Source organism: Eurypyga helias, unplaced genomic scaffold, assembly GCF_000690775.1.
Source record: "Eurypyga helias isolate BGI_N326 unplaced genomic scaffold, ASM69077v1 scaffold4130, whole genome shotgun sequence".
Taxonomy (NCBI): Eukaryota; Metazoa; Chordata; class Aves; order Eurypygiformes; family Eurypygidae; genus Eurypyga; species Eurypyga helias.
The window spans coordinates 24,726-43,668 of NW_010224901.1; the positions used below are offsets into that span (position 1 = coordinate 24,726).

General features: G+C 46.8%; 1 protein-coding gene across 1 annotated transcript; it reads right to left on the minus strand.

The window, feature by feature from the left end:
- Nucleotides 1–252: 252 nt before the first annotated feature.
- Nucleotides 253–18,640, minus strand: LOC104502594 (transmembrane protein 255B-like; the record flags this gene model as incomplete). The annotated part of the gene is made up of 5 exons (XM_010147074.1): nucleotides 253–420; nucleotides 5,340–5,483; nucleotides 11,072–11,231; nucleotides 14,561–14,646; nucleotides 18,560–18,640. Coding segments are annotated over 5 exons (639 nt in total), but the record flags the coding sequence as incomplete, so codon positions are not given.
- Nucleotides 18,641–18,943: the final 303 nt, after the last annotated feature.

Genomic DNA, 18,943 nt, shown 5'->3' on the forward strand with positions numbered 1-18,943 from the left:
CAGCCAGAAAGCAACGCTGCGTACGACTGCAGGCAGCCTGGGCGGTGACTGCTCACCGGGCCGGGGACGTGCCTGCCCTTATGTTCCCAGGGCCCTGCTCTGCTCACAGTGAGACGCAGGTAGAAGCAGAGTGTCCATAACACACTCTGCGCTGGGTTCTTTGGGAAGTCTAGTGCCTGCACCGCACACTTTCCAGAGGATTCGTGAAAACAAAATAAAAGCCTACCAGCTAGCTCAAATAAATACTTCGTTCTACGGTGCGTACGGTGGAGGCTTTTCACCAGGCAAGAAGTACGTCGGTGTGTAGAGGGCTGGAGCGTTGGGGGGAAGACCATAGCTGGAGCTGGACTGAGATGGAGGCTGAGTTTCTTCTGATAATGAAATGTCAGTTGATGATGTTCCTGGAAAAGTGCTGGCAGGCTGCATAGAGACAAAGACAGGCAGCTTCTTCAGTAAAGGATTACAACCCCGTTTGCAGCTCTGCGGTGTTCGCTGCCTCAGTGTTGTATAATGAGCCCCACGGTTAAGTTTCTCGTGCGCTGCAGCACGACACTCGCTTCAGTTTTAAAGCACCTACTTAAGGATAGCAGTGATGGTGTCTAGTAAAAGAAGGCGGATTCCATCTGTAACCCAAGTCATTTGTAACAGACGTTGTGCCTACAGCTCGGTGATAGAACCCAACGGGAATTTCTGCAGGAAAAGATGCTCTGGCTTCCTGGGTGAGGCACTGCACCTGACTGGCTGGTGAGGTTATGTGTAGCTGCTCGTTTCCAGGCATCACTGTGAAATGTAACTTAACTCAGATGTAACTAATCTATATCTCAGCTATTATAATTGCATAAATGCAAGGTCTTATTCCTGTGCCAAATGCACACTCCCCAGTACACGTGTCTCCCTGTAGGTCTTTCACTTTGGTTGTCTCAGCTATAATGGGGCTTTGCCTGAAAGAGGCATGAAAAATAGAGCTTAGGAAGCAGCCCATGTTCGGGAACAAGCAGAGTTTTTGTTAAAACAAAAGAATGCATGTAGGCACTAATGTTCCGGATAAAATCCTACCACTACTTTAAACTAAGTTTTGCCATTGATTTCAAGAGGGTCAGAATTTCATTCCTCCCCTCATATGTCAGCACATGCCAGTCCATGGGCTTCATCAGAACTGTGCTCAGCTCCCTCCTGGTTCAGGCCTAAAATGCCTAGAATTAAACAAACAAACAAACAAAAAAACCCCACCAAAAAATAGTAATTGTGGATCTTTTTCAAGGGAAACGTAAAATCTGGGCAAGTAAATGCTGCTCCCTGCTGCTAAAAAAATTAATAGCCACTATACAGAAGGCCAGTACCAGGGCTGGCACTTTTGGACAATGGCATCCCAGAGCTGTCCGGGGCTGGCAGACCCCATGCCATGGTACCTGGCTTCTCCGTGGGGTTCCCAGGTCAGCAGGGGCTGCTGCCCTGGGTCAAACCCCCATGGCCAGGAGAATGTCGTCCTGCATTTGTACCACAGGGTGACTTAGTGAATGAGAATGGGGACGTCCTGACAGGAAGGTTGATTATGCCCTTTAACTCCCCAGAAGGCAGTGCAGGTGTCCGGACAGACCTGCTAGCTAGATCAAATGTAGTTGTTGGGGTTTTGGGTGGTTTGGGGTTTTTTTTTTTAATTTATTTTGGAGTTGTTGCTTCTCCATCAAACTGCAGCAACTGTTTCCATCTGTCTGCCTGGAATTGCTTCTGTAGTGAGTTCTCCTGTGGCTGGAATGACGGGCACAGCCCTGACTGCTGTCATCACCAGTCCCTGCACAGCTAATCATTTACCTGACCAGTTGGCAGGCCTGTTACCAAGACTATTTGTGACTGAACTGCACCAGTAAGGGATGAATGATTTTGTTAGCACATGCCACAGTAAACAAAAGGCATGCTGGTTACATCCTTGTCGAAGTATATTCCTGTTGTCACCCTTTCTGTTTTTGCATTTGGCTGATCGCTGCTTGTGGACAAGGAAGCGTGAGGTGAACTGAGGAGCATTTACCACCAGCTTCAGTTGTGATTTTTTTTTTTTAATGACACTGCCCCTCCAGCAAGTTATTCAGTGGGATACTGGGGTCAGCAGAGGGTGAGGAATGAATCTGCTCCGTGGTGGGAGCCACAGGTGAACTCAGGTTCATAGCCTTTGAGCTAATGCAGCTTCATTCCACGCAAGTGGGGACAGCGCTTAGGCTAGGCGTATTGCATGCCAGACTAATCCAAGGTGGGATACGTTCCCAAGAGGCGGAACTACAGCTGTAGATTTTCTCAGGTTCAGGTGAGGGTTCAAACTGGAGTTATTAAAAGTGTTCAAGGCCAGGCTGGAGGAGCCTTTGAGTGACCTGACCTAGTGGAAGGTGTCCCTGCCCATGGCAGGGGGCTTGGAACTAGATTGTCTTTAAGGTCCCTTCCAACCCAAACCGTTCTGTGATTCTATTAGTTTGTAACTGCTAACTGCTTTACTTCATTAACTAGCATCAATTCACTATTTTTTTCCCCTTAGTTGAAGAAGGTCTTACTTCTCCTGTTGTACTGAATCACCACGTGTGTGATCCTGGCATGGGGTAATGTGACATGCAGGGGCTTAGGAACGGTGCTTAGCCAAAGCTTCAGTGAGCCAAAGGGAACGCTGAGAAGCGCCCTTATGTGGAGCTTGGTCTATGTGAAAGCAAAAACATTACACCTTTTGAGATGCTAAAGGGACACCCTCTGCCAGTTGCCCCAGAAATATGTGAGAGTCTCGTGTAGACCTTGGCCCACGTCAGCCAGCCCTGTATGGATGTCCTGTGAACATTAGCTCATTGCAGATGCCGTATCTTTAGGCACCTGAACTACACCCCTAGGATACAGGGCACAGCCTCAGATTTTGATGTCTCAGTTGAATGCTCAGTACACAGATATCTAAGTGCAGAGTGACCTGTAGTGACATGAATCCCACTCCTTCTCAGTGGAAAGGTCTTTAGGGTGCATTTGTAGCACTCACATCACACATCTTTAGCCTGAGATAATCCACATGTGGACTCGGAAGGGTAGACCAGCTCAGGTGAAGTGTCCTACACTATGGACAGCTGGAGCTCAATTCAGCTGCCCATGTGTAAGTGCCCAGCCCTTTTGGGATGCCATGGGACATCCCAGACTTCCACAGAGATGTGACACATGAACTACAGGGCTTGGACCCTTCCAGAGAGAGGGACAGCAGGAGCCAGGTGGCTACCTGGTCTCATTGTCAGGCAGCACTAGGTCTCTACATGCCAACAGCCCCTGCGTTTAGCCAGATGAATCTCAGCCCCAGGTCCTATAGTTGCCTTAAGGACCAGGAGCAGCTGAGCAAGGCTTGTGAAGGCCAGAATCCAGCAGCTGGGCACTGCTTGGAGCACTTAGGTGGGTCATGAAGACCTACCTCCAGCCCCATGGATTCAGCCCACAGCTCCTGAGTAATGGAACTGGATGAGGGTTAAGCTTCTGGCTGTTCCTAACTAGGCCTGCTTCTAACATTCACTCTTTTGTAGCTTTGAGTAAGTCTATTATGATCTTTTAGCTCATATACTGATGCAGAAATTAATTCTCTCCGCACTACAACATAATGAGCTCATACATACAAGACGGCAGCTTGCTTGGCTTGCTCCACCCACCCCCGACCCCCCGCCCAGAAAAGGATGAAGCGCTCTCCTTTGTGAAGGCCAGTGCTTCTTGCTAACCTCTCCTGGCCTGGGGACAGCTGGTGGTGTCTGCCTCTGAATGTTGTGAAGCAGAGAGAAAAATGACCACACTTAGAAAAAGCAGAAATCTAGGAAAAGAACTGTGTTTATTTTGGAATGCAGTTAAGAATTTGGGGTAAATATGCATTTCTGTTTCTAAGTGGACTCAGGACTGAACAGTTGCAATTGATCCTGACTCCTTACACGCAACTTTTCAGCTTAATTGCTTTCTTTCATTTATTTTATCCCCTTCTCTCCCTATCCTTGGCTATGTGCTAACTGAACTCTGCAAAACAGCCCAGCAAAGCAAATAAAAAAGAGAACTGCAAGTGTGCTCTTTTTTTTCCTTGCAACCCATGGTTGCCTGGCCACATTAATGTTAATAAAAAAAGATGTGCCAAGGACTGTTCTCTGGCTGTGAAGTCAACTGACACAGCACATATTGCTACAGCTGAACTCTTACCACCAAACTAGCATGACTGTATGCACACGACCTACCAGGAATGGTTCATTGCCCTTGCTGTCTCCTCACCCCTTCCTGGGTGTTGTTGGGAGACTGTTGGGTGGTCTGGGCCAACTCCATACCAGGAGCATGCTAACAATTCACTGGGCTAGATGATCACCATGTCCCAATACTTGTGCTTGGTATGCACCTCATCCTTCTGCAGGAGGTGAAGCCATGTTGACTCAGCTCATGTTGTATGCCTGCCCGCAAGGGAAGAAAGCTGCACCTCTGGCAGCTTTCCCTCCTGCCTTCAGACCAGCTGCCACTGGTCAATAAGGCTCATCAACCTCCACCAACTGCCACAGCAGCTGTATACCTGTCCCCAGCACTGGCCTGAGCAAATGCTTATAGGAAGACCAAAAATCCTAGAAAAAAAGCTCCATTTTCTGATGAACACCCTTGGTTTTTGCGGCAGGCAGCCATCTGGGGGCTTGCAGTGACACCTGAATCCCTGAGTTTAAAAGCAACTGATGGACTAATCCCCTAACCCCTCATTTAGACTCTTCCACAACATCCTGTAGCATTTAAACTTTCTCTGGTGTGTAAAAACACTGCCTATTTCTGGCTTATCTTGCCACCTGACACTGGTTGCAACCAAAATTTTGTTCGATGAGAATTTATCACTAATATCCAGCCACAATCCCTTCCATATCACTCGACATCACAGACCTCTTAATTCCTTTCCTTCCTTGTCCCCTTTCCATCTGATGAGTCCTAATCTATTTACCTCCGTATTTAAGAGTAAGGTGGGCTAAGGTGTGTAAACTTTGCTGCCAAACCCTGTGCGTGTCAGATGCTTCCTTTGGCTTCACCTCATGCCTCTGCCTCTTGCCAAGCATGGGGGCTGTGTTCACCTTCGTGACTACTGTAGCGCAGCTCCCATCCCACACTGGGATTCCTGGTCAGCAGACAGAGCCCAGAGAACAACCAGAAAGAGCCTGAGATCTGAGGACAGACCTGAAAACTAGGCCCAGACTAAGTCTGTGAGGGGGGATCCAACTTCCTTGCCTCGTTTCAAACCCCCAGAAGCCAAGATCTACCACTGCAGAGTTTGCGCTGAGTAGCAGCTTACGCTTTTCTAATGGGAGTAAGAAGGGTGCCATCTTGTACTGTACCTGAAGAGGTAACGGGTAGGATGGATATGTAGAAATAGTTGCTGCAGAAGGACAAAAGCCAGCGTATGTCAGGATCTGCTGGGCAGGGTTGTACAGGATCTGAGGAGGGGGTGAAGCACTGAAAGCAATTTGGGACAGAGGTACCTGTTGAGCGCAGAAGACAACAATATATCAGCACAGAGCAGAGGGGGCTGGAGCAGGAACTGGTCCTAACACAAGCAACTAGGCAATTTAACACTTTTTATGTCCAAACACAATACCAGTACTTCAAAAAAACAAGGAGGAGACAGCACGGGAGGAGGGTGTATCTGGCGTCAATTTTCTGACCAGAAACACACAGCTATTTTAATCTTCTTCCCTTGGAAAAAGAGTGCTGGTGGTTCCCTAACAGCAGTTACAGAAGCACTGGCAGAACTCCAGACTCGAGACACCCTGAGGAGCCCAGTACGCAGCTTTCACTGCCTCGTCTTACCCACCAGGCACCCGTCCTCCACAACTTGCTGCAGATTTTCCAATAGCAACTACCTGATGCCCTCGAGTCTTCTCTCTCTGCTTCCCTTCACGGATCTACAAAGATCTCCCCTTCCAAACCACTTGCTCTTCTTTTCACAGCTCCTCTCACCTGTGAAATGGAGTTTGCTGCCGGCTGCTCAATACAACCCCCCCCACACACACATATCTCGTTCCTACCGTATAAAATCTTTCATCACATCCTGTGGCTTTACTGGCGTGTCCCTTAACTGCAGTGGGAGGTGAGGTTTGCAGGAAGAATAATGGCTCATATTAAACCAGCTAATACAACTGGGATATAGGGGGAAAAAAAGAAAAGGAGCAAAAGCTAAATGTGAAAGGGGGCTTGTGTTAAACCCAAAAACCCTGTGCTACATAACCGTTTGTGAAGGACAGTAGAGCCCCTGAAAGATCTTCATGTCCCTCTGCTTTGCGAAGCGAGACAAATCCAGTGGTTTCTTTTCCCTCCTTTGTTTTTATTAGCAGATTCTTCTACATGAGAGCATGGAATTTTCTTTTTACTGAAATAATAAAATATGGTGGTTGCCAGACAAATGCTGAAAACAAACAGCAGCCAGGATTTCTTTTTTTTGGCATTTCCTTTCAGATTTATCAGTGAGATACATAAACCACTGCATCCTCTGGAGATAGTGTGAGATCTGTGACTGAGAGAGAGGTGTATTAATAGTGTTTGTATATGAAAAACATCATCTAGGTCACTGATGTACCACATGAGGTTACCTGACAATCTAGGATTTAGCTCTCTGGAGAAACTTAGCACCCCAGGAGCTGGCGCAGAGAAAGGCCCCATGGGGTCAAAAGCAGAGACCCTATTTCATGGGAGAAGGCAAGTCTCTAATCTTCATGTTCACAAAATTAAATCCTTTCTACCTGCCAAGACAGGTGGATATGGTGGGCAGAATTGGAGAGACGCTGCCTTTCGGACAGGAGTAGGGATAATCAGCTAACGAGCTCGACTCAGACCCACAGGTTTGGTGCCAGTGACACAGCTCACCGCAGTCGGGCTTCTTCTTCAGAGGGAGACCCTGGCACAGTCAGATCCTTCTGGCTATGGACGGAAACATGGCAAACCACACTTATTTGCACAACGTGAAACACAGGTGCCTGTTCTGCATCTGCCACCCACTTTCTGGTGTGGGTGCTGCTGCCCTTCTCCCAGCAACCTCTCTCAGCCCTCTCATGTTCTCTCCATCCGTAGCAGCAATGATCTCCGATTGCTAAGGATGAACATCACAACAGTCCTAGAAGACAGTTCTGGGGAGTCATCCACCCCAAATCCACTGATCAAAACACCTGATTATCAGGTTGTTTGGTCTCAGCCTGGAGCCAGCTACGATCTGCAGGTCCTGAAGCTGGTTAGATGCTTTTAGTAAGTATTCCAATAATGTCACTATCTTAAATTAGTCACTTAAAACACAGGGATAGGTGGGGACATTTTAAACTGAAGCACCACCCAAGTCAAATAGATAAGGAACTGTGAACTGGGCAGGGGGGCTGCCAGTGCCATGCAGGCACCTCAGGTCAGGGAGTGTGGGGAAACCAGGCTGTGGCCGGAGCGGCTGTCTAGCCACCCGCCCCCAGCCACCCAGGCTGCTGCTCGCTGTGTGGCTGCGGAGCGAGGCAGGTTGGCACGCTGATCCCACAGACCTGCCACCGTTTATTTTTGAGCTACAACTACTTTTAATGTCAGACTGCCCCTTGAGTTGCACAAAGTGCCACGACGTGAACACATGGCAAGTAGCTCAGTAATGAGGGGTTCCTTTTGTGTTCGTTTTTAGAGCAGGGTGAGGGAAGAGGAGAGGGGTTAAGGGAATGAGATTTAATCTGCTCAGATATCCTTGAGAACTCTAAGGAGACTAACTGGAGGGGAAGGGGAGGGGGGAACCAAACTGCAACCCCCATCCCCAGGACCATCAGTAGTTCTGATCAATGCAACACTAAACGCAGGGCAGGCAGATTCCTTGGCAAGGTGTGTCGGCAAAACATCTACAAGCCATCAGATGAGTACTGGGGCAGGGAAGGGCGTTTCTAGATTAAATCTTAGTACCAGCAAGTGAGTTTTCCATGCAAAGGGGAAGGGGGAACCAAACTGCAACCCCCATCCCCAGGACCATCAGTAGTTCTGATCAATGCAACACTAAACGCAGGGCAGGCAGATTCCTTGGCAAGGTGTGTCGGCAAAACATCTACAAGCCATCAGATGAGTACTGGGGCAGGGAAGGGCGTTTCTAGATTAAATCTTAGTACCAGCAAGTGAGTTTTCCATGCATTTCTTCACCTTTGTCTTCTGTAAGAAATACGGTGTTTTACCATTTTAGGTACTCTAATTACATACTGCTATTCACATTATACCTTAATTTGCTTTTTATTAAAGGTGACTTTAAGGTAACTGCCTAGCTGGCATCTAATATCCAAACACACTGTAGATCTGAAAAGGACTGTGTTGTCGTACCTGCAGCTCCCCCAGCACCCAGCAGATCACAGAGGGCAGCCCCACGGGTGATACAGGGGGCCACTGAGAGCTGACACCTTGGAGGGCTGGATAGGATGAAATGTTTCCTACTGAGCCAGGCAGCAAAACCATGGGGACTGGGGACCGTGCCAGGGTCTGCAGGGAATTTGTCACAAGAAAGAAAACCCACAGCAGCCAAAACAACACTTCCTTTTTTTCTGTCCAGGAAATGTGATGGGCTCAGAGGCAACGGCACTGTTTTGTAAACTCTTCCCTTTGTAACATTTTTTGGCTGCCACCATTCCCCAGAGATAAACATATTGGTTTTTGTTTGACTAGTCAGCCTGGCCTTGTGTTTTCTGAAAGTCAACCTCAGAGCAATGCCTCAGGCGTTCCAGCGAGCTTTGCAGCTCTCCCTGCAAAATGCCAGTGAGCATTTCCATAGAAAGGTGACATCCAGAATTCTCCCACACATTCTGAAGGGTTTTTTTTCTTATGCCCCTTTCTCTCCCTCTTCTACTTGCTGTTTTCTTGGACCTCATCTTTCCCCAAGAATTACTCCTTTCCTAACAAAATCAAGCACCAGATTAGCAAACCAGCTCTGGTACGTCACTCCAAAGGACCCTGAAAAAAGCCCAGGTGGGCACAAGTTGCATTTTGGTTTGCTGCTGAAGTAACACTTTCACAAGCATAGCATGGCTCCTGTGTTGAGGTAACTGACACAAACTCATCTGTCCCTTGAACTAGTGAGGGTTTTTTTCCTGTTCCGGCTGCAGAGCAAACATTCAACAGCTTATTCAGATCAGGTTTTGAGCTGAAGCCCCAACAGACTCACTCTAGTTGAGTCTGGGGGAAAGCTGCACATCCACTGCTGCTGCAATTTCCTTGCATGGCTTTATGCTGCCCAGTCAGAGGACACAGACCTTGGCCCAGGGTCTGCCTCCCAGCAAGGGAACATGCCAGGTTACGGAGACCCCATTTCTCCCACAAAAGCCTCCTCGGCTTGACGTCCCCTGCAAGCAGTGCAGCGATGGCCCCCCTGCAGCACAGAGGAGCTCGCCCTGCTAAGAAGCATCAGCCCAAATCCCACATGAGCCTTGGTTTGTGCGACACAGATGAGGTGGACTCAGGCTGGCTCTCTGCACCCTGCCCCATCTTGGAAGAACGCTAGCAACTCCCACAGCTGCCCTTGGTGAAGGCACTCGCACCCATCTGCTGAGCAGAGGAAAGTATTCAGCAGCACTGGAAAGCTGCAGTGTTCTAACAAGTGTAGGTGCTGCCCACCTTCCCCACCTCAGGTAGCTGCTCACTTCCCACTGTGGTTGTTTCTGCTCCCCTTCTGCCATTGCTCCTCTCGCAGGGAAGGGATGAATTAAGCTGGAAAAGCTGCATCCACTCCCTACTGTCAGGCAACCACAATTCTTTACTGGCTGGCTGCAATTTGTTATCAGCTCCTTTCAAGAGTCCCCTCACACAAAGGACAGCTCAGCAGCACATTTCGTACCTGCAAAGGCTCAGTGTGCTTTTTTGCCTTAAGCTGGAGAGAGGGCTACTTCCGGCAAACATTTTGCAAGCCTTAACAAAGGTGAATTTCAAATAATTCATATGGCCCTGCTCTGTCACATGGTTTTAAGCAGCCAACACATGTTGTAGATAGCCTGGACATGCATGCTAAGGGAGGATGGGTGGGCAGAGCAGGGTTTGGATGGCCTCCAGTCTGACTGGGTCCTTGGCACACTGGCTGCCAGCTCTGAGCAGCCCCTTCCCCTTTAGCCTGCTTCCCTGGTGTGCCTATCACCCCTCTTGCTTTCTCTTCCCTGCTCCATCCCTCTCTTCTTTCCTTTCACCTGTCTTTCTGTTTAGTTTTGTCCTCTGGAATAGTCAACAGAAACATCATGGATCTAAGATGACCCGTGCTGCTATCACACCTTCCTTCAGCTCATTCATTTGACCTCCATGCCCACACCTCTGCCTATTTAGTTTGGAAGCTCTTTGGGTTGGTACCAACTACTCTTCTGAGTGCCTAGTAAATCATAAGCCACTTAGCTGGTCTTTAGGCACTGCATTAGCAAACATGACCACTGGCAGTGATAATCCCAGAAACAGCAACTTCACCCTTTTAACATGTTAGAAACTCTTGGCAGATGAGGCACTGTGTTACAGAATCCCTTCTAGCACACAGCCTCTTGTGAACACAGTGGTGCACATCAGCACAACACGGTGGCGTGGCACAGGGAGCAGTTAGAGGGTAGTATTCCTTAGTGAAACAAAAGAGGAGGTTAATGTGACCTCAATACAACCATTTAAATAAAAACTTGACTGGTACTTGAGAGTTAATCCTCATTTTGGGGAAAAGAACAATGTAAGGTCAAATAGTCACAACCAGGAGCTGAGTTGCACATGAGTTACAAACTAGCTTTCTCAAACTCTATGATGGTTCACAGTTCAGTGCTGAACTAGAAGAAAAAAACCCAATGGCACTAAGTGAATCACCAGCATCTGTTCACACAGACGCCTGTTTTTTCCCTTCCATTCATGCATTTGACCAGGCTTGACCTACTTAGCAGTGAGCAGCTGGCAACAGCTTAGTCAAAAGATATGACTCCAGACTCCCAGATCACACAGGAAACATGTATAAAGTGCCTCCTTTGTACACATATGCTTCCTCTGTTTGACAGATAAAAAACCCCATTTGATAACATCAACAAGCACAGAAGTCCTCACATAAGGCAAAGACCGTGAGCCTTACCATGTCTTTAAATGCCCCAAGAATGGCTGCCGTAATAATCCCCAGAAACAGCCCGATGATGTTGAGGACTGTGGAGGACCACAGCAGCCTATACAGGTGAACCACATCCTGACAGCTGCTCACGCCGAGAAATTCATAGTAGCTGGAGGACTGCTCTGAACTGAAAAGGAATGCAGAAAACATCACTGCGGTGGGTATGGCTTTGCCCATAATACAGTGCACCAGAGGATCTAACCCCTCCTCTCTTTGGCAAGGTACTTCACCCATGCTCCCACCAAACACCACTGAACTGGAGAAAGCTCTACTGTAAACAAAAATTGGCTCTGCTAAATGCCAGCATTAAACACGTGGTCCAACTAATACCAACCCCAGTTTGACTGATCAGTGTCGTGCACCAGCAGGGACTCTTTTTTTTCTGCTCAGGGTCTCTGAATACAGGCATAGTCCTGGCATACGGATGCTGCCCTGGTCATTCGGCTACCACCTAAAGCATGCTTAGCATTGTTTTTTGTCCCAGCTCACCTGGAAATCCGCTGGCACCTCTGAAACTGGAGAAGGCAAGTTGCTTAAGCATTACTTCAACCACAGGAAGGGAGATTTTGCCAGCTGGCTACATTTGTTTATGGTGTCTGCGGTTCCAAATTAACAGATGCAACACAGCACAGTATAAAGATGTGCCTTTACACTATGGATCACAGTATCCAGAAATCTTTGTTTGTTCACATTTCTACACTGCACTGGCTATTGTAAATCAAGCATGTTGTGAAGTTAATCCTCATCGTCTTGCTGAAAGTCAGAAATACTCTACTGCAAAATTTGAAACCACAGTTTCCTGCAGTTCTTTCCAGTACCTGCCTCCATGCTAGCCCACTAATGAGCTCCTAGAGCAGCTATTTCAGTTGGAAAGATTTTTTAAATGCCAAGTCTGTTTTTGCACTGTTATGGTAGAAACCAGAAGTGAGTAATTTGTGCTCACTCTTCTGTTCCTTCATCCTCAGTGCCTGGGGCAGCAGTGAGATGGTGGTTAGGGACAGCTGTGAAGAGGAAGGTAGCAGCGTGGAGAAACCCCCAACATTTCTGGGAAGAATCAAGCCAAGCACAGTAATTCCTGGAAATGTCCAATCATTTGTTGTGGGGCATGGTTCTGGCGCTGTGGATCTCCTACTGTTGAGTTCACTTGGGCCCTATCATGAGCCCAAATGTTGTTTAACTAAATAAACCCATAGCTTCAGCTGCCACGAGGCTGAGGAAATCTGACCTGCGATCTTGCCTGCGTACGGGTCTATCGCATGGCTGACACCAAGTCACTTGTGTGACTGTGTCTCCTCCTACTTCTCTCCAGCTGTCCTGTGAACTGGAATTGCCAAGTGTGCAGAGCAGCAAGACTGCTCCTTTACTCTGGATTTGCCCATGCCATGCCATAAGATCTTGCTGCCCACTGTGGATTGCTGACAATGGCAAAACACACATGTTGAATTCTATCACTGAATACTGTCTCAGCAGTGACCAGTCCCAGGTGTTTCAGACAAACCCAATGTCTTAGAAAAAAGGCACTGAGGATCTTTGGAGGGAGGGAGAGTATTCCTCATCACTCCTTGTTGCTACCTTATGATTTAAGGCAACAGTTTTGGTTGCCTTATTTGATAACTTCGAACACTTCCACTCCTCCAAGATCCCTGTTCTCTTCTGTATTGGGTTGGGCTGTTCCACTCAGTGTTAACCCATGGGTTAACTTGAGCCTACAAGGAAGCTGGGGGGGGACTTTTTACAAGGGCCTGTAGTGACAGGACAAGGGGGAACGGGGTTAAATTGAAAGTGGGGAGGTTTAGATTAGCTATCAAGAAGAAATTCTTCACAGAGAGGGTGGTGAGGCACTGGCACAGGTTGCCCAGAGAAGCTGTGGATGCCCCACCCCTGGAAGTGTTCAAGGCCAGGCTGGATGAGGCTTGGAGCAACCTGGCCTAGTGGAAGGTGTCCCTGCCCCTGGCAGGGGGGTTGGAACTGGATGGTCTTTAAGGTCCCTTCCAACCCAAACCATTCTGTGATTCTATGAACATGCAGCAGTTAATTGTGCACCACAGAAGAAAACATTCCCAGTGTAAATATACTGCATCACAACTATGATGTTCCATCATTTGTCTGTCATAGAAAAGGTACCAAAATTGTGTATACTCTACCTTTCCCATGTCACCTGTTTTGTATTAGCTCCAACATGTCCAGATTTAACGCTTCTTACAGAATCAAAAGACTAACATTTAAAGGGAATTTTGATCCATTCCACAGAACTGCACTCACTGTGTCTCCATGTGCATGAGAAATACTCATGCATAGATGACTTCCCTCTAGTGCCAAATTTCATTTTGCTTCTCTAGTTGAGTCAGGATCTGGGCAAGGGCTACTCTTTTATGCAGAAGCCTTGCGTAGAACGTGCCAGCCTCATTCCCCTATACCTAAAATGTTCGTCTGGCAGCATGCTAGCCAAGGCTTACAGAGGTCTGAGGTTATTCAAGGCTGCTAGCATGTGAAAAGATGGCAAAACCAAAATAAAACAGGAGACGTAGGAAGAAAGAAGAGATGTACATAGAGGGAAAGAAAGAGGAGTGACTGTGGGTCAGCTGTAGAGGGTTGCAGAGGTTGCATGAGAGTGGATGGTACGATGTCACTGAGGTGTGCAGAGGGTGAGTCAAGCAGAAGGTGTGCTCTGGGAAACGCCCCAGTTTCTCGCATGTGACAAGACATGGTGCTGCCTGCAGCTGAAATCTCTGTGTGCCAGGTGGCCAGTCAATTGTGTGAGTTCCTTATCTGTCTACCACATTATAAAGCCTTGGACTTTGCTGTGATGTAGTTTTCCTAAGCACCTTTTTTACTCTTGTTAAATCGCTGCATGGCAACCCTGTGCTGATCTTCATAAACATATGCAGACATTTCCTCTCCTCTCTTCTGACATCTCACGCTTTGGGAATGACGAAGTCAAATGGACAGCTTCAGGAAACCCTCATAAGACCCTCTGTATCCATCCTATGACAATTTAGCACAATCCCATGCCTACAGAGGCTGTGGCTAACAAAACAGCTCCGCATATGCCTACAACACAGTCTGCTCATGGACACCTATGTTCCTGTTTATTTTGTTTCCCCCAGTTTGGTAGGAAAAAAAAAAGGTTTCATTAAATCTAATGGGAAAACTGCATTTCAAGATCAACAGTACACCTTGACAGGGCTATGACTGAGTGGTCGGTTTTGATAACACAGCAAAGAACTTATTGACATATCTAAAAGAAAAGAAACTGAAATAATGCCAGCACTAATATGCAACCCCTGACCTCTTCTCAGCCTGCATCAGGATTTCAGTTGCAGAGGAACTGGATTACTCAGCATACAAGTCCCTCGTGTTGCTTGTCCAGGCCCCCCACCCCCCTGCCATCATTTCAGAGAGGGGTCAAACAACCAAGAATTTCTCAGGCGCCAGCGACTGCACGCAAGTACTTACTTCTCACAGTTGTACAGGTCGCAGCAATAGCATGTGTTACTCTTTATTTTCAGCTGGCACTTGCTGTTTAAGGTATAACATGTCACCTGCCAAAAAAGAAGAAACTGACTTTCATTCTCAGTGTTTCACTGTTGTGTGAATCATCCTACTGACCACAAAGCAGCAGTTACTGAGGTGTCAGCTTTTATTACCTGTTGTGCAGAAAGATCCTGAGGTTCCAAAATCCACAACTGCAGAGCAGAAGGACATCCCTGAGCTCCCTTAAGTTTTATTTGGGACAACAGCCCCTGAGTCTCAGGGCGTTACACTTTGGAGCCCAGAGCCTCCAGCACTGCCCTGCAGCCAGGGCTGCCAGAGTTTTCAAGCCCTTTGCTGCGCTGCCCGCTGCTATTTTGCTAAGACCCAGACTCTGCAGCTGCAAGATGCGGATCCCTATGGCTGTGATGCAGGGAACATGGGTCTTGAGAGATACACCACAGCAAGACACTCAAGTGAATAAGAATACCACTCCATTATAGTGTGGAAATGGGTAAAGAAGTCAATTTATCTGAACAGTTTCCAAAACTGGGAGCTCTCTCCCTTCCGTAACGCCACCCTGAAGAAGGAAATAATTAGGAACAACAACAAGAACAATCTCCAAACCCAGAAACAAAACTGCTCAGAAAAGACCCAAGCACTCCAGCAAATAAGTACCCTTTACTTCAGGCTCTTGAACAGAAAACTGAAAGGGTTTATTTGTGTGAGCAGGAATTGCAGGGATGGACAGATGTTAGAACAATAAAGGTAGGCACACGTAAGCCACTCTCCATCCAGACAAGAAACCATTTTAATGACTCCTTAATGTGGTAAGTATTAATCACTTCTATTTGGCACTACAGGCCAATTGAAATATTTTATATGTAAGGCTTTTCTCCTCTGAGATTTTTAGCTTATGGAATCTGAAATCCTGGAGAAGTGTCAGGTTTTAAAAGCTAGCAGGTCAGAAATACATTCTTTCTATAGTTTTTATTTTGATAGAAAAAATGTACTGTAACCACTGAGAAGTATTTTGTTCACAAAATGCAAAGAAAATGTACTCTTGAATGGAAAACTCATCATAATGAAAAAGTAGAAGGGGCTTGCTTTTGAAAAGCTTCTGTCAGACAGTTCTGCTTAGCCATGAATGTGTTAGTCTGTGGGACAGTCTCCCCATGAGATGTTAAACCAAATGTTTCTCAGCTCATGAGTTCTGTATCTGTGGATCCTTTTCAGTGTGAAAACTGCCACTGTTGAGGAGTCTTTACTCCTCATGTGCTTGTTCCCAGCAAAAAGGAAAGCCTTAAACACACCCTCATCCAAGCACCAGAGAAAGTCCATCTTGCAGCAGGTCACAGACTTGACACACTTATCCTTAGCAGGATTTTCTTGAACAGTGGAAGTTGGGTGACAAAGCTCAAATTAAAAGGAAGTTAAAATGATGCCTTGGGATTGCTTTGCTGCCCAGGACAAGGCTGTACCTGTGATTAGTGTCTCATATAAATCAGCTCGTCTAACCCAAAATGGAAGTTAGGTTATAAAAGGATGGTCTCGGTCTAGGTTGCAATCTGGAAATGGAGCTCACAGCTTGATACAGACACATGCCACAAGAGTATCTCACCCTGAGGACCTCGTTTCGTTCACCTTGTTCTGTTATGTCTGAACTTAACTGGAATTTCACCTAAGGGCTTTGCTGGCCTGAAGTCCCACTCAGCTGCAGCTCAGCCTGAGCTGCTGTTCACTGCAGAAGTGGAGCGCGCTACCATCAAAGACTGCATCAGCTTAATCAAGATCCAGCTCAGGAGTGACTAAAACATCACATCTGGCTACTTCTCAAAGCAGGCTGAAACCTGACCCTGGAGCGCAGCGTGCCGGTGCATCCGCTACCACAGCCATTTTGCTGGGACGCCCTAGTGCTTTGACCCCTGGCATGCAGTCAAAATGGCCTAGGACCTGCCTAGTTAAAATACCCTTTTCCCATTACAGATGGGAATGTGCACGATTGGGATCGGAGGGGTTCGTAAAGTGGAGAGGGCTGCTAAAAAGGTGGTTTATTCTGATGCATGGCTTTGGGGACCACTTCTGATAGGAAGTAAAAGTAATTTTTCCCTCTCCAAGCATCAGTAAGGCCAGAAGTACAAAAGTGAGAGATCAGCAAGATCTTAAAGATGTTTTTAGCAGCTTCCAGACTACAAGGTATATTATATTAGTGGCCAAGGGAGTTACTGTAGTTGCCTATTTTTACCACTGCATTTTTAAAACACGCAAAGAGCAAGACACTCCTTTTTAGGAGAACAGTGAATAAACCAAAATAAACAAATTACTGTGTGGTGTGAGCAAGGGTGGTGGAAACAGGCCATTTGTGGGTATTCTGCATGTCAAGACCTATTATTTCATTTCACTGACCAGACATTTAGCTTTTACATGTTCTGGCTGTTTGTGTCTGTCTATCCCCTCAGCAGCAATTGAAGAGATGTTCTCACCTCATGGTAATTGCAAGAAAATCAAATTCTTTCTGCCTTGAGCAAAGAGAAGAAGCAAACCAGGCAAACTAAATGAGCTGGAGACCGCTCACAGGCTACAGATGGCAATCAAAAGGAAACTTGGGCTCAGTGAACAACTTGCCTTCCTAGTTAGGTGTTTGCCTGGCATGCAGAGCATGGCCCCTGCTCACTAGCTGGCTAACTTTGGAAAAGCAAAAGCCAAGTTCAAATGCCACGGATCATTAACTCTGAAGTGGCACATGCTGATTCTAGATCACTGGACAATGACACCAGAATTTTATTACAAACTAACCACACTTTTAAAAGATACAGGGTGGTTTGGTTTTGTTGGGTTTTTTGGGTGTGGGTTTTTGGGGGGGTTTTTTGGTGTTTTTTTTTTTTTCAGAACAGAGCAAGGAGCTCTGGGTGGCCCAACTTTAGACTTTCTCAGAATCTGCAGAGCTGGGGAAACCTGTCTGGCCAGAAGCCCGAGGCTGGGGTCACCTACAGGGAGTTGTGGTCAGTGTGACACCAGCTACATGCTTATTACAGGAATCAGAGGCATTTCTCAGGCCATGTCTGAGTGTGCACACACACACTTTAGAAGGGATGGAGTAAAACTCAGAGGAAAGGCTGTTGTCACAGATCGTAAGTTTGTCAGAGTAGGTCTTTAGGCGAGGAGGTCAGTGAAATATTTTTGTCATACGCTGTCTGGAATCAACAATGAGGTGCCCTAGCAGCAAGATTTAAGGAGTATTAGCTGCTTAACCTGGTAATATACTTTGCTAATCTGCCTAGAATTATTGACAGTAACATTCCCCATACGCTGTTTCTTAGCCATGGGAGGAATGGTGATGAAGGACATCTGGCTTTTTGTAAGTTATACCACTGTTTAGCTGTTCTCAGTCCTGCTCTCCTTGATTTTCTCTTCACTCCCACCAGTTTACCACAATAATAAAATGAAAAATAAAAAAAGAAACAAAATCTGGACTTCTTGGGAGGCTAGCCATTTGGGTTTGGGCACTTTTCCAACCATGTTAATGTCATTGAGATAATAAAAAAGCTGAATTCAAACCACTGACATTCTTGGCCTGTGCTGGATAAATACAGAGAAGATTTGAAGTCTTCTGGACAATGCAAATGGATTCATTTAGATATTTCCTATTCCACTTGAAGTCTCCAAAAACCTCCCTGGAGAAAGATGCCAATGTGACAAATACATTCCAGACAGCTATTATACAGTATAGATGGACTAGGAATCATTCCAGTCCCAGAGTAATGTACTGGATAGAAACACTGATGATGACTCAAAACCTCACTGGTTGTAATGATTTGCAGTCATCAGAGGCTTGGACAAGTGGGGAGTCATTTGCGGGACAAAAACCCAGTAAGGTTTCTCTCAACCCTACATGCACAGACACGCGCTCAAACACCTGCCTCCCTCCTCCCCAGCCCCTCAAAGCACAGCAGAAATGAACGTGGGATGAGGTGAGTTTTTTACCTCTGTCTGGTGGGCATCGTACAGGAATCCTGTTCCACTTGAATAAAACTGGCACCTTTTATTATACAAAGGTCTGAGTTCCTGTAAAGAGAAAAACAGCCCGAAAGGTACTCAGTCTGGAGGAAGTGCGAAGGCACCATGTCCCATGCCCCCATGCCAGATGCTTACAGCTCTGTGGAGCTGAAGCCAATGCAGACATTAGGTAAGCAGCTCACACACCCCTGTGATGGCTTTCTTTCCAGATTCTCCTCGGGGTTACAGTTTCCTTCCTCACTCTGCCACTAAGCTGTGTGAGTATCATTTATTTTTCCCTGCACCAGTCACCTCTTTCAAGAAAACATCACCCCTGCCATTTAACCACTTCTCTCCCTGATGTCAAATAGT